Source organism: Elephas maximus, chromosome 25 (assembly GCF_024166365.1).
Source record: "Elephas maximus indicus isolate mEleMax1 chromosome 25, mEleMax1 primary haplotype, whole genome shotgun sequence".
NCBI classification, from domain to species: domain Eukaryota; kingdom Metazoa; phylum Chordata; class Mammalia; order Proboscidea; family Elephantidae; genus Elephas; species Elephas maximus.
The window spans coordinates 28304769-28319120 of NC_064843.1; the positions used below are offsets into that span (position 1 = coordinate 28304769).

The following is a 14352-nucleotide window of genomic DNA, read 5'->3' on the forward strand; positions in this document are numbered from 1 at the left end:
ACAAGTGAGGAAACTGCAGAGAGGTTAATTAACTCCCCCAAAGTGGGAGCTGTGAGTGGCAGAGCCAACAATGTTTCAAAGCTGAGACTGTCTAACCACTGCCCTGCACTGCCTCAGGACATCTGCCCAAAGTGGCCAGGTAGGACCAGCACATACAGGGTGAAGACGGAAAGAATTCTAGGTTGCGCAGTGCACTGCTGCTTTGCAGCACTCATTACAGTAGTAACTGAAGTGTCTGTCAAGGTTGACAGTCTCTCGTCTCCACTAGATTGTAAGCTCCTTCAGAGCATGTCCCATGCCCTCGTCTTCAAGGCCGCAGTGCCTGGCAGGAATTTCAGTATTCACAGAAAGAGAGAAATACAGTGAGAGTCACTGCTGCCCAACCTGCTCCTGCTCGCTAGAAACATGAGGGCTCTACCTGGTCCCTGCAGTCCTGGTCCCCGCAGGGCACCCCTACATGGCACGGGAAATGGAATGAATCAGGAGAAGACAGACAAATCTGGGACCTCCTTCACGAGGAGCAACAGGGGTTTGTGATGGGGGTGCTGAGAGTGGCAGAGGCCGTAATGGGGAAGGCAAATGGTAAAGGGGGGGAGTAAAGGCCTTCCCTGGCAGAACTCCCCAGCCGCCTGCCATCTCGCCGCCCCAGCTCTGGCTTCTGCGTTATGGCTACCATGGAGGAAGGTGTAGAGCCAGCCCTTAAACCCTCAGTACAGAGTAAACCTCAACTATGAGGTTGGGAGAAGTTCTAAATAGCTGAGGGAAGCTATAAAGCCAGAGGTCTACTCGCTTAGACACTCCTCTTCTGCAGTCCCCACTAGGCTCTCCAGCTTTAGAGCCACTTTACCCAGACTATGGCCACACTCCCTTTGGGCCATGCCAGTCCACACCAAGCCACTTTCCTTGTCCCTTCTACTTCCTGGGGAAGCAAGGCCTCAGCGAGCAACCTAGTCTCTGATTTCACTCCAAGGGGACAGGGAACTCACTGGATGCCTCCCCAGGAAGCAATTCCATTCTTACAAATCACCTCCCCTACTAAGAGAGCCCTGGTGGCATACTGGTTTAGGGCTTGGCTGCTGACCAGAAGGGTGGCAGTTCAAATCCACCAGCCGCTCCTTGGAAACCCTATGGAGAAGTTCTACTCTGTCCTACAGGGTCACTATGAATCAAAACTGACTCGACGGCAACAGATTTATTCAGAGAGATGGTTACCTTGGGATTTCCTCTCCTGATTTTAATTCCCTATTTCTACCCTCTAGACAGCTTCTCACCCCACCCCTCATTAGCACACATCCTAGGATAGCTGTCTCCCTGTAGCCCTGCACCCCAGCTTGTACACAGCCTCATCCTTTCAGGGTGGGCCATCCTCTGAGAAGCAGTCCTGGCATCAGGCGTTCTGTTCTCACTGGACACTGGAGGGAATACTCTCTGTATTTCACTGCTGGCTTCAAGAGGCCCTCAGCAAATTCCCTGACAAAGTGACACATGCTACCTCTTCTAACCTCCTTGGTGGACATGCTAAGAACTTCCAAGAAAGACCACGGTCCTGGTTAGGAACCAGCCAGCTAACACAGGCACATTATACTCAATTCAGTACTGAGTGGGGGAAGTGACTAGGGTAAGAAGAGACCTGACTCCCAAAAGCTGAAGGGCCATCAGGAACAACAGTGTCTGCAGAGCCTCCAAGAGGTCCTATCACTCTCTGCCCCGTCCCTACCCTACTTCCCGGCTGAAGGAATTGAGCTGTACCCCTTAACCAACCTCCTACCTCCAAGTAGGCTGAGGAACCTGTGGGACCTGTGTCCAACAAAGGCCCTCCTCCCATCCTTCCTAGGGCTCGTCACCCCATGAATTCAGGCCCACACTTTCTGGGACTAAGCTGAAGGCACTCAGTCTGACATAGTTAGAATTCCCCCACCACACACTCACACCTACACAGCCAGAGCTCCGGTGTGGTCAACATCCTACTCCCACCACAGGAAGGGCCAAGCCAAGGCCACTGTGACCTAAGGGCATCCCCTAAACACCCACTCCCCCCAGGACATTTCAGCTTAGCCATTTCCCCAGGTGTCCAAGAAAACAGGAAGCCAACCCCAAAGTGAATTGCCCACCTGGGCAGAGAAAGAATCAGATTGTACACAAACAAGTGGTCAAACTCACCAGGGCCCAACCCCTCACCAGTCTGGCCAGTTGTTCGCTGCCACAGCCTGGAGTCAGACCGCCCACTCTTTACCTTGCCCACGCCTTGCTCCCAGGCACCTCACAGCCCTTATATGGATCCTCTAACCAATACTGGCATGCCAGACAGCAGGGGGAAGGACTCCACAGGGGCCTGGGCTGGCTGCTGCAGAAAGGAAGTTGATTCTGTCTGGGCCCTTGGGCTCAGTCCACAGTGCTTTAGCTGCCACTGTCTCCCACTAGCCCTGGGCTTCCACAGTTTTCTGCATGTTCCAGATCACAAGCTGCCCAGGACTGAGGACTAGGTCATGCCCTTTTCTTGCTTCCCCACCCCAGCCTCCTCTGCGCCAGTCCTGAGCTTAATAAAGGAGATGCCAGTCTTCTGTAGGCAAAAGCCCTGCCCCATTTACTCTGCATCCTGAGCCTTGTTGAGCCAGGGCCACCCGCCAACCTGGTAAGGGCCGGAAGGAAGCAGCAGAGCCTATACACAAAGCCTACATGGCGCTATAAAAAGCAGCCCCTCCCTGCTTCCCCCAGGATGGGCCCAGTTCCTAGGAGATGAGGAGTGGAGTGAGAGCTAATACTTGTGCCTGGGCACACAGCCATGGTAGCTTCTCAAAGGTAAGCCAAGCACCACCTCCAAAGGAACTAGCCTTGCAAGGAGGGGTGGGAAATTGCTAAGTGCTGAGCCATTACTAATGGAAGACTCTCTCTGCCCCATCTCTTGGGACCATGGCCTTCCCAAAGCAACCAATTCCACTGTCGCCACTGCCTCTTCACCAACCCCAGTGTTTTAGGACCATCCCCTCCCACACTTCTTTCTCTATGCTCTGGGGGCTGAGAGCATGCCCTGGAGACCCTCCAGGTGTTCCCATTCACTACTCGCTCTAGAGGCTCAGCATACCCAACAAAGGAGCTCTGTGGAGCAGCTGTGATGAGAAGCAGTGAGAGGTTCTGTGCCTGGGGTGAGAGCAGGAAGCTGTGGCCATACAGACCAGGCTCGGTGTAGCTCAAATAGGGGCATGTGTGTTGAGGCTAAGGTTGGGAGATGACAATTAGGTAAGGGCACAGTTATAACAGCTCAAAGTCTGAATACAAAGGGGCCGATTGCAAAGACCCCAGCCAAGACAGCCTCTTGACTCACGTAGGCATCAGTCTACTCTACCACAACAGCAGAGCAAACTCACCCACTCCATGCCCAAGTCATAAAAATTCCTTCCTTCCCAACCTCATGCTTCCAACCCCTCTCCAGCCAGTGTCCAGGATCTGTTACCAGAGAGTTGACCTAGAGCCACTGAGGCTACTCTCAAGGGGCAATGGTGTGACCAGTAAGTACCATAAGGGAGAAATAAACCTACGTTGCTGTCAGCTCCTGAGACGTGGGAGTTGTTTGTTCTCAAGCATACCCTCACCTATCCTGACAATAACCTCTTGCTTGTTTCCTTCACAGCACTCACCATATCCTGTAATTATCGATTTATCTGGCTGTCTATGCCTTTTTGGCTGTGTTGACCCTAACCTTTATGTTCCATAACTGTACCTGATCCACTCACTGTTCCATCTGTGCCAGTACTGGACCACACAGTGCTTGGCACCATTAGCAAATGCCAGCATCATCCAAAGCTCGAGAGGCTTAAGTGGTGTCTTGCTTGTTTGGTGGGTCACAGAGTCCCAAGAAAGTGGTTTGGTTTTGTTTTTGGGAAATACGGAGAGCACGTCAGGCTAGAGATCCGTCAGTCACCTTGAACAAGTCAGAGGAGCAATTACTTCCAGCTCAGTGTGCCTGACACACAGTTGCCAGTCCCACACCAAATGTGGGATGAATGAAGGAACACATGGGAATGAATGCATGCTCTTGGGTTTGTAGTAAGTGGACCCTGGAAGGGCCCTTCTTGGAGCATCCGCCACACAGAGCTCCACCTTCCCATATTCTTCCACAAGGCTCAGGTAGACTTGTCACTGTGAACCAACCAGTAAGAGCAAGTCAGGAGGGTATGACACTTCTGTACAACCCCAGCCTCCAATGAGCTGCTAGCTTCACTCCCTATATGTGTGGGAAAGGTCTGGGTAAGCCAAGTATCTCAAAGGGGATGTTGTGGTGAGGATGAAGACACAGCACGCTTCAGAATGGAGGCAACGAGTCCATCTCGTCCACAGAGAAACACCCGGGGTGGCCAAATACATCTGACCTGAGAGCAGAGACTTGATATCTCTGTCCACATTACAAGAAAAAAAAAAAAAGGCCACGAACTCTGGTCCTATAGAACAGTCCATGTTATTATCATTTTCCCCAAAGTGGGAAATTAAATATAATAGCAGGAAGTCAGAAAAACTAGACTCTGGTCCCATGTATTTGCTGTGTGACCTTCTGCTTGGGGCCTTGTTTCCTCACCTATAAGAGAAGGATACTAACTCCTGCCTTCCCAATGCATGGAGTTGTTGCAAAGCTCAAGCAGTACAATGGATGAGAAAATGCTCTGTGAACGCTAAAGTACTATTCAAATGCCAGGTTTGTCTTATCATCATTCCCTCCTCGTAAACATTCTCCATGTCCCAGTCCTCTGCGTAGAGACTCAGGGAGGGAACAAAGGAAACAGACCCCCATCCCAGGCTCTTAGAGCAGCCACTTCTGGCCAAGCTTAGTGGTAGAAAGAAGAATTGGATGTCTGTAGCTAGTTACAGTGAGAAGCAAAAGAAGCAAATACTAAGTGCCCACCAAGTACCAAATGCTGTGCTAGGCACTTTCACATAAAACCTCTCACTTCTCATCTATGATCTCGTTTGATTATTACTACTATGTAACCCTGTGAGGAAGAAATTATTTTTACAGCTGACACCAGTTTCAAACAGGCTAAAGTAACTTGTTAAAGGTCACAGGCAGAGCTAAGACTTGAACCCAAATCTAATTCTGGCCACAAATGTCCAGTCACTACAGCCTAATTACAATTATTGGGAGGGTGGGACTATTAGGCCAACAGCCACTGGAGGCCACTCCTCACCTTGGCTCTGCCTAGAGTCTTGTCATCTGTTACCATGCTGCTCTCAAAGATTTTCCCCCAGTGAGGCAAGGACACCCTGCTGCTCTGAACAGAATACTCTACAGGGAGACCACAACATTCCCCTCCCCTATCACTCACTGGTTTCTCTTAAAACTGTCCTCAAAGCTCCACTGACTTCTCTAGTTCTGAGAAGAAACAGAACAGAGGAAAAAAAAATCAGTCTCCTAGCCATTAATATCAGGCCTCATTCCTCCCTCCAATTTATCCATCTCTGATCTCTCGAAGCCCGGTCCCACGGAAAGGGCACAGAGTGAGAAGAGATGCTGTGAGTTAACGGCGAATGATATGAGATAGGGACAGCACAGCCCGCACTAACTCCCACCACACCAAGGCTGTGGCATTAAAGCACTTCCTGGAAGAACTGCGGTCTCCCCACCAACACACTCAGATAACACTTCTCTGGGCTAGGCACTTAGAATGAGGCCGCTACGTTACCTTCACCTGCAGACAGGGTCACCACCCAGAGCAGGTGCTTCCAGCCGCCTGTCACCCTGTAAGTGTCAGCAGTGGGAAGGAGCCCTGGCCACACAGATGGGCAGACTGCCCCGGCTCCAAGTCAAAGGGCTTGCTGGCTAGGTCCCAGCGCCCTCCGTGCAGCAGGTGTGTTCGCTCTCTTCCCCTTGGATGGCCTCCTGGTGAACTGAATCCTCATCTTCCTCCCTGTCAGAGCTCCCACATATTAAACGCACTGCACCACACCCTAAACGAAGCACTTCATGCGGATTCTCGTCGAACCCCAATAAAAACCCCATGAAGTGGATGAAATTTGTTGCTATTCCCCTTCTACAGATGAGGTGTCCAGACAGGTAAAGTCACATGCTCGAGGTCACAGAGCAAGTAAGCTGCAAAACAGGACTTTAACCCAAGCAGTCTGGATCTGGCGCCCAAATGCTTAACTGCCAAGCTCTCCACTCTTACCCCTCAGGCTCGGCCCCACCCCCTTCCATCCCCACATCATCTCTCTCCTGCAAACTGCAGTTCCTCACTGGCCTCCCTCTCCAGTATCTACCAGACCTGGTCTCCCAGACAAACAGCTTCAGCCTCTGTGACCACCCGCTGCCTATAGGATGGAGTATAGGCACTGAGGACAGCACACTGGCCCACCCTCATCTCTACCTCAGCAAACACACTCCCGACCTCTGGTGGGCCCCAGTCCCTTAGCCTGGCACAGGCAAGCTCCTCAATCTTTTAAGGCCAGCTGCAAGGTCACCTCTTCTGGCACTCTCCTCTCACTAAGCAGAGCTAGGACCTCGGCGCTCACAGAGCTCTAGGTATGGCCTTTATTACGGTTCACAGTACACAAGGTTATAATTACATGTTTCCACGTCTGTCCCCTGCAAAAACCTGGAAGTCCTCAAGAGCATTGGCCCTGCCTTAAAATCATCTTTTGAACCCTCAGTGCCTAGCATTGGGCAAACAACAGGAGGTATTCAATAAATATTTATTGGACAAATAAATGCCTCTCTTTCCAAGGTGCTGCCCAAGGCAAGATGAGAGGCCAAGATCTCTAAACTGTGACTCGAGTCTGTCAGAGTTTTGGGCATCTGCGTACATAAGTACATACATGTGTACACATACACACACACAGAGTCCTGGGAGAAGCTGGAGGTGTGGATCCTAAGGCTGAGTGTGCTCAGCTACTCTAGCCATCTGTGAAGCAGACCCTTTTCCTAGGTTCACAGGAAAAAGAGAGCCACAGCTGGATGGGGAGGCTTGACAGGGCTGGTCCACGTGTTGGGGAAAGCCTGGGATGCTGAGGAAACACAAGAGGCCTGACTTCCCTGGAAAAACTACAGTCAGACAGGAAACACAGGCAGGGATGGTCAGCTCTGGAGATCCGGACATGTGCTCTTGGCCCCTTTCCCCGCTGGGAACAATCAGCCAGTAAAAAGAAAACCCTTCATCATACCTGGCCTGGTCCCCACAGAAAAGGACCCTCAGGCTCCTTGGGGTCTGCTCCTCCCAGCCAGTCCTCTCCCCTTACCAGCCAGATAACTACAGCCACAGGAGTCAAGCCCCAGTCAGCTGGTTCCAATATCACCTCCTTAAGGTGGTTAGTTGCTTTCTTCTCCCACCTGCCCACAAATGTCATCAAAGGTACCACTCTGGACTCTAATTGTCTGTTGTAGTTTCTCTAAGGACAAAAACTTGTTATTTTCATTAACTACCTAAAAGGGCCTGGCATTCATAAGAATACCTACTGAAGAGTCAGCCAAAGACGACAGTCTGGGGCTTCAAAAGTTACCACAGATGTGCTTGGGCAGTATTTACAGAGTTCTTCCATGGAGTCATCACCTGTGGTGACTGTGCCTACAATGACCCTTGGCTGGACAACCTCACTCAACACAGGTCTGAACATCTCACCTCAGAAGGCACCAGAAGGAAAAGCATGGAGCCAACGCCTAGAGAGGCTGAGAGGCTGAGGCTGCCTCGGGATGTAAAGGCAGAGGAGGCTTTTGCCCTGTCATGTCTAGTCCAAGCACAAAGGTTTCTCCTCTCAGAGAGGCAATGGGCCCACAGGGAACATTAGGGCTTGAAGCCTGCAGGGAGAACAACCCCAGGGCTTGGCATTGTCTTGGGACTGGCTGGCCAGCCATTAAGTGGAGAGCTGAGACTTTCACATACGAGCCCTACTACCTGTGGCTTAATTCACTCCCTGTATTCCCTATTCCCTCATCTGTAAAATGGGATGGTATTCCTGATCATCTCTCAGGCCCCTTGTGAAAATGAGCCAAAAAATCATGACTAAAAGTCTTTAAAGCACTCAGCAGGAAGTCTATAATTGCTTTTTATTCATTTATGTCAGTATCTGTAACATAAAAAGCCAAACACTGACCTAGTTCTTGTCATACCACCACACCAATCAGCACCAATGCACTTCCCCACTCCTCTTTTGAACCAAACTGGTGCCCTAGAAATCAGTAGGTGCTAATCCCATTTCACAAGCGGTAAAGTGAGAGGCAGAGTTAGGACAGACGAGGTCTCACATACAAGTGTGCTGCACTTTCACTAAACCACACCGTTTGTCCCTCAGGTCCACTAGAACCCTGAGGGTGCTTAAGTGTTTCTCTCTGGCCAGGCTCCCGGCACTGCACGGTACCCTGGGAGGGTCTGCAGGAAAAGGCTGGACAACTGAGGTACCTGGGCCAGAGACCAGCTAGCAGGGGTCCCAGGTGATGGTCCAGCTCTCCTCTGCCCTCTGGTCACCACAGCACAGTCCCTCAGGGCCTACAGAGGGAGACTGCAGGGATCAAAACCCACCATCAAGGTGAGCCCAGGAATGGGTAGAAGTGTGGCAGGGTTTTGGTGCGAGATTCCCTTCGCAAAGTCTTAAACTCCCTGCAAGCCTCTACTTGCCTTTTTACCCAGACTCCATCAATCTGTGGCCCCAAAATAAAAGGGACTGGGCCTGTCCACACCCTCTACCTACCCTCTAGGCCTCTCAAATCCATAGCTAACTGATGAGATCACTGAATTTGTAAACTTCTTGCTGTCCCATCCTTGGGGGCAATCAGGTCCTATGCATTCCTGCCTCCATTTCCCAAGCACCTGAGACACTGCGGACTAGACTGTTCTCTCCTCCACACCCCTGCTTTCTGTTTGGGCCCCAATTTACAAACAAGAAAGTCACACCCAGTAGTCAGATGTGCAAAACTCCAAATACTTTCCTACAGAAACACTGTTCTTTGTAGTAGGTGAGTGGGTGGGTGGGTTGGGGCAAAACAAAGTCATTTCCTCCGTTTTTCAGGGTAGCGATTTAGGGGAAATGTGAACTTGGTCCCCCATCCTCCCTTCCTGCACCCTCAGGCTCTCTTGCATCCATACTCTACCTCCCAGAACCTGGGAGGACAGTGTAGACTATTATTGTTATTGTTATTAGTAACAACTCACATTTACTACAGTTACAATGTGTCAGGCACTGTGCTAGATGTTTTAAATCAATTATCTCATTTAATTCCAGAGAAACCATATACGATGGACATATTGCTATCTCCCTTTTTACAGATGAGGAAACTAAGGCTCAGAGAAGGTAACTGGCAGGGGAACGCAAAACTAGCTTTGAGCTTCAAACCGGGCATTGCAATCACTCTGCTACATTTAACTGCCCGCTGGTCACTCGTATGGTTTAAAATGCAGCCTGTTACCCAGGAGATCTCTACCTGGGAACCTCCAGCCAGTGCCACCAATTCAACACAGCACAGGGAACATCACAGAAGCATGGAGTCTGATGCCTGAGGGATGTTCCCAGGGCTATCCCTGTTCTTTGCTGTGTCTGTCCTTCCTCCACTTTGGAATCTAGTCTTCCAAATCATTAAAAAAAAAAAAAAAAAAAAAGAGTTCCCAATGGCTGACAGGGCAGATGGAGGCATAAGGGAAGAGGCCACCACTTCTTAGTTCAAACGGCTATGTCAGATCTGGAGTTTTTAGTTGAGGTTGGCTCCGTCACCACACTTTCCTTCCTCCCAATCTCCTAAAACATCTAAACGCATGTACACCATACTCAGAAGATCTATCAGGGCCTCCCTTGGGGGTGTCACTTCCTGACCCCTTCCTCCACCCGGACTTAGTTTTGAGCCCCGATCTCTCCAACAACAGCCTCTGGGGGGTCCTGGCAGGAAGCAACCCACGGTCTACAGTTGTAGACACATCATCTCTTCACACTTGGAGGCGGGGGAATGGAGGGCTGAGCTGAGTGTGCACGGGCACCCGTTAAGTGGGGTAACACTCTGAAAGATGTGGGGTTTCTCGAAATCCCCCACCTCCCTCCTCTCACCAGAGACCTGATGAAAAGGAGCCAAGCCCAGGTTTAAGGATGGCAAAGAGGCAGGAAACCAAGAGTAGCCCTTCCCCGTTCCCTGCTTCCACCGGACACAGGATGAGTGACACAAAGGGCTAGTTCCCAACCTGGCTGAGCACTACTGAGATGAGTACCTGACACCACTGCACTCAGGGAACGTGCTCCCAAGGGCAAGGGAAACTGGCCCCTTTACCAAAAGTCTGTGTCCTGGCAGTGGGTTCTACTGACCCACACAAGCCTCCAAAACTCAGCTTCAGGACAAAAGAACCAGCAGAAAAGAGCGGCCACGGACTTCTCTCAGGCGTTTTCAAACCAAACAAGACCACCTTCCTCCCTCTTCCCAAGAGGGTGATGAGTAGGCCTGGCTCTGCCCCCCAACCAGGCCGACCCCAACATCTGCAGAAGTTCTACTTAAGGAACCCCACGGTGCCTCTTTCAAACAAGAGCCCAGCCAGAGGGCCCAGAGAGTTTCCTAAAGCCCGCTCTTTCTGGAGAGAGTGGTGGGCGGTGACCGTCTGCTCGGGTCCCAGGTTTTCCGCGGGGTGGGGGACGCCGCCTTGCCGCCCCTCGCTGCGCCAACACCGCCCCCCTGGGCTGGGGGGCCCGCTGCCTGCGCCGCTGGGCTGCGACTCGCTAGGATTTTTAGGCCTCCGGGCAAAGAGCCTGGAACACTCCCCCCAGCTGGGGGAGGGGGTGTCCTGTCAGGTGACCGAGGCCCGGATGCCCCCCGCCCCCGGTGACCACCGGAGACGCGGCGGGGGCGGGGGCGGGGCGGGGGCTGGAGGAAGGCCCGAAAGTTTGCCCGAGTCCCGCGAGCTGCGTCGGGGCGCGCGGGGCCGGGCCGGACCTGGCCACCCCGCGCGCGCCGGGCCGGGGAGGGGGCGCACTTACTGGCCCCCTCGATCTTGTCCGCGCCGCGGCTCCACGTGATCTGCCGCGTCTCCAGCTTGACCTGGAAAGTCTTCCGCTCCGGCCGCTGCGACTTCTTGGAGTAGAACAAAGTCATGACGGTGCCCACCTCGAGGCTGCGGCAGAGGTGCAGCACCTCGGCGTCCGAGGGCGCGCCGGGCCCGCAGCCATTGGCGCAGGGGGACGCGACGCCGGCCATGGCTCCGGCTCTGGGGGCGGCGGCGGCGGCGGCGCAGGCCCGGCGGCCCGGAGCCGGAGGTGGCGGCGGCCGAGGCGGCTGAGGCGGCCGGCGAGCGGGACCCGAGGCTCCTGCGGGCGGAGACGGGGGCGGGGCCGGAGGCGGGGCGGGGCCTGAGGCGGGGCGGGGCGGCTCGTGCAGGCCCCGCCCCGCCCGCGCGCCGGGAACAAAGGCGCCCGCGCGCCCGTGGGGAGGACCCCCGCCCGCCGCGCCTGCGCCCCGCGACCCCCGGGCAGGCCCCAGGCGGGGGCGGGGCTCGAGGGCCGCGGGGGCGCGCGCCGCCCCCCGTCAGTCCGCCGGCTCCTCGGCCCCGCAGAGCGCCCCGCGCGGCGCCGGACACAGCCTGCCCGCCGCGGCCGGCCCCGGCACGCTGGCGGCCCCGCCCACAGGCTGCAGGCCCCGCGCCGGCCGTCAGTCGCACCCGCGCGGGAGGCCGCCCAGCCCGCTGTCCCGCACAGGCCCAACCGCAGCCCTTTCCTCAGCCCCGCGCCCCACCCCCGCGCCCCAAGCACCGCCCGCGCGACGCCGCGTTAGAGCTGTGGGGATGTCGAGCGCCCCCCGGCCCGCCCGGCCTAGCCCAGTTACCTGGGCGGGCTGCCCGGCGGAGGGAGCCAGGCCAAGCCGGGCCGCCTTACACCCGCGGCGGCGGCGGCGGCGGCGGCGGCGGCGGCGGCGGCGACGGCGGCGGAGGCGGGTTCTCCGCGCGCCCTCCCGGGGGGGCGGGGCGGAGCCGCCTGCAGATTGGCCGGCAGGCACTGATGGACAGCAGGCATGTCCCGCCCCCTCCCCTCTGTCCGCGCGGGGCTGGTCCGCAGGCCGCTGTTAAGACCGGCAGTCCCACATCTGTCCCGCCCCTGCGGCCAGTGTGGCGCTCAAGGGTACCCCCATTTGGACAAGTCCCCCGGGCCTAGCATCCCCGGCAGGGCCTGTGGTCCCGCGGCCGCACTGTCCAGAGGCCTGCGTCTGTCCCTCAACGACTACAGCTCGTCCTACCCCCCGCTCCGTCCCAGCGGGACAGGTCCCCGGTCAGAGTCAGGGCGAGGGCCCAGGTCCTGCCTGAGCTCTGGCCTTCCCGCCGGACTCTACTCGTTTTCCACCTCCCTCTCTAGCTGCTCCCTGTTGGCCTCAGAAGCTTCTCTTTCTGTAGGCTCAAGTCTGAGTCAGTTCCCAAGGTACCTGACTTTTCCCAGGGCTCCAACCACCACCCAGACACCGTGACATCAAATCTGTATCTCTGCTGCTCTCCAGGGCCAAGCATCCCACTGCCTGCCCCACATCTCTCAACACAGGCACCTCACCTTCCAAATTGCTCTTCCACAGTGGTCACTTTCTCAGAAAATGGCAGTAAACTCTTCTGAGTTGCTTTGGCCAAAACCTTGGTGACATCCTTGATCCCTCCTTCTGTGTCAACCCCACATCAATCCATCAGCAAGTCCTGTTCGCTCTTCCCTCAGATTTCTCTCCACTCCACCCACAAGCCCAAGCCACCATCTTTCTCTCCTATTTTACCCATTGATCTTGCATGCTTCTACTCTTGCCCTCTGCCTCTATTCTCCATAGATTAATCTTTAAGTTATATCATCCTCCTCTATATCTGACCTAAAACCCCTGGATTTCCCATTGGACTTAAAATCCACACCCCCTACTTGGCCTGGAATGTCTCCTATGATCTGTCCCCACTTTGTCTCACCGTCCCTTTTCACTCTCCATTCTCCAGCCACAGTGCTTTTTGTGATTATTTGAAGAACTCACACTGTCTTCCTAAAGCTGTTCCCGAGACCACCACCTCCTTCTCTGCACTTTAGCTGCCACTGTCACAGAATGCCACCAGAACTGAGGACACATACGGTCACAGTAGAGTCTCTCATACAGATATTGAGCGAGGCAGATGGTCAGCAGCCGGGCAGAGCAGGTCAACTTACTGCACTTCAGAGTGTGAGGCCCAGCATACACAGCTGATGCCAGAGAGAGATCCAGGTTACCTGGAATTTGTGAGACTATAAACCTATACTGCAATTTGTGAGTATGTGAGGTTGTGTGCTCAGGCAATCCACAGTCGTACTCCAATAGCTGAGCTGGGTAGGTCTGGGCTGCCAGGTCTTGCAGAAACAGTAACTCTTTTGCAGTAGTGTGTGTTTAATTCCCTCGAGCACGGCCACTAAGAAGCTCAGAATTCCAGCATGAAGTTGGGAAGCTTTGTCCTAATAGGTTCACCTAGCTTCAGCACCTAAGGGGAGATGCGGCAGCTGAGATGGACTGCCACCTAGCTATGGGCCTTTAAAGTGGAAGGCAGGGAACTAAAGCTGACCCAGTGCCTTGCACATGTGGTCACACCTAATCTCACAACTACCCTCTAACTGGGGACTTTTGTCCCCATTTTACTGATAAGGAGACTGAGAGAAGGTCTGCAATTTGCCCAGAGAAAACCATGTAACAAGTGGGGTACTTTGCATTTGAACCCAAGTTTGCCTGATTCCATGCGTTTTCTGCCTCCCAAGAGAGCCATTGGCTTAATTAGGCCCTGGTGGTTAGTAGTCAGTGGGCATGGAGGCTAGCTGGCTAATCAGTGTGGGTAAGGAGGCATGCCCACACCGGCCTTAAGCACAGGGTACCCCACAGAACATGGGTGCTCACAGAGTATGGCTTGGCTTGCTTGGTCTTAATGAGGTCCTGCCGACTTGACGGCACTGGGTGGGCCCCTGAATGCAGTCCCTGAGTTTTCCTGTGCCAGGCACTGAGGCCACTAGCTGACGGATGGGGAAGGACTCAACCACAACAGCCCTCCAGGAGTTCAGACATTAAACGAATACTTTATCACATAAGGGCAATATATGAGGGCTACAGAGGAAAAGGACGGGAGACTATGGAATAAAACATTAAAGAGACCTACTTCAGACCAAGTAGATAGGGAAGACCTCTTTAGGACTCAGTGGAAGTCTAAAGGACGTGAGCTGATGGCCCGATGAATTATTAGGGTGTGTTGGGGGAAAGTGTTTTCCAGACAGAGGGAACAGCACGTACAAAGGCCCAGAGGCCAGAAAGAACATGGTGAGTTTAAAAATAGAAAGAAGGCTAGAGTCTAGTGAATGAGGGAGAGTGTCGGGGATGAGGAGACCAGGAAGAAAGGTGGGAGCCAAATGGGGCTCCTCCATGCCTATCCAGTTCTTGTC

At 54.0% G+C, this 14352-nt stretch overlaps 1 protein-coding gene across 2 annotated transcripts in view; it reads right to left on the bottom strand.

The window, feature by feature from the left end:
- The window catches only part of PLCG1 (phospholipase C gamma 1), a 38802-nt gene extending 26975 nt beyond the window's left edge, over window positions 1-11827 (bottom strand). For both annotated transcript variants that reach the window (XM_049869976.1, XM_049869975.1), the window contains exons 1-2: window positions 11768-11827; window positions 10927-11253 (exon numbers count right to left, since the gene is read on the bottom strand). In XM_049869976.1, the coding sequence (XP_049725933.1) occupies window positions 10927-11143 (217 nt within the window). In that variant the 5' untranslated portion in view covers window positions 11144-11253; window positions 11768-11827. The remainder of the gene's footprint in view (window positions 1-10926; window positions 11254-11767) is intronic.
- Between the last annotated feature and the right edge of the window lie 2525 nt (window positions 11828-14352).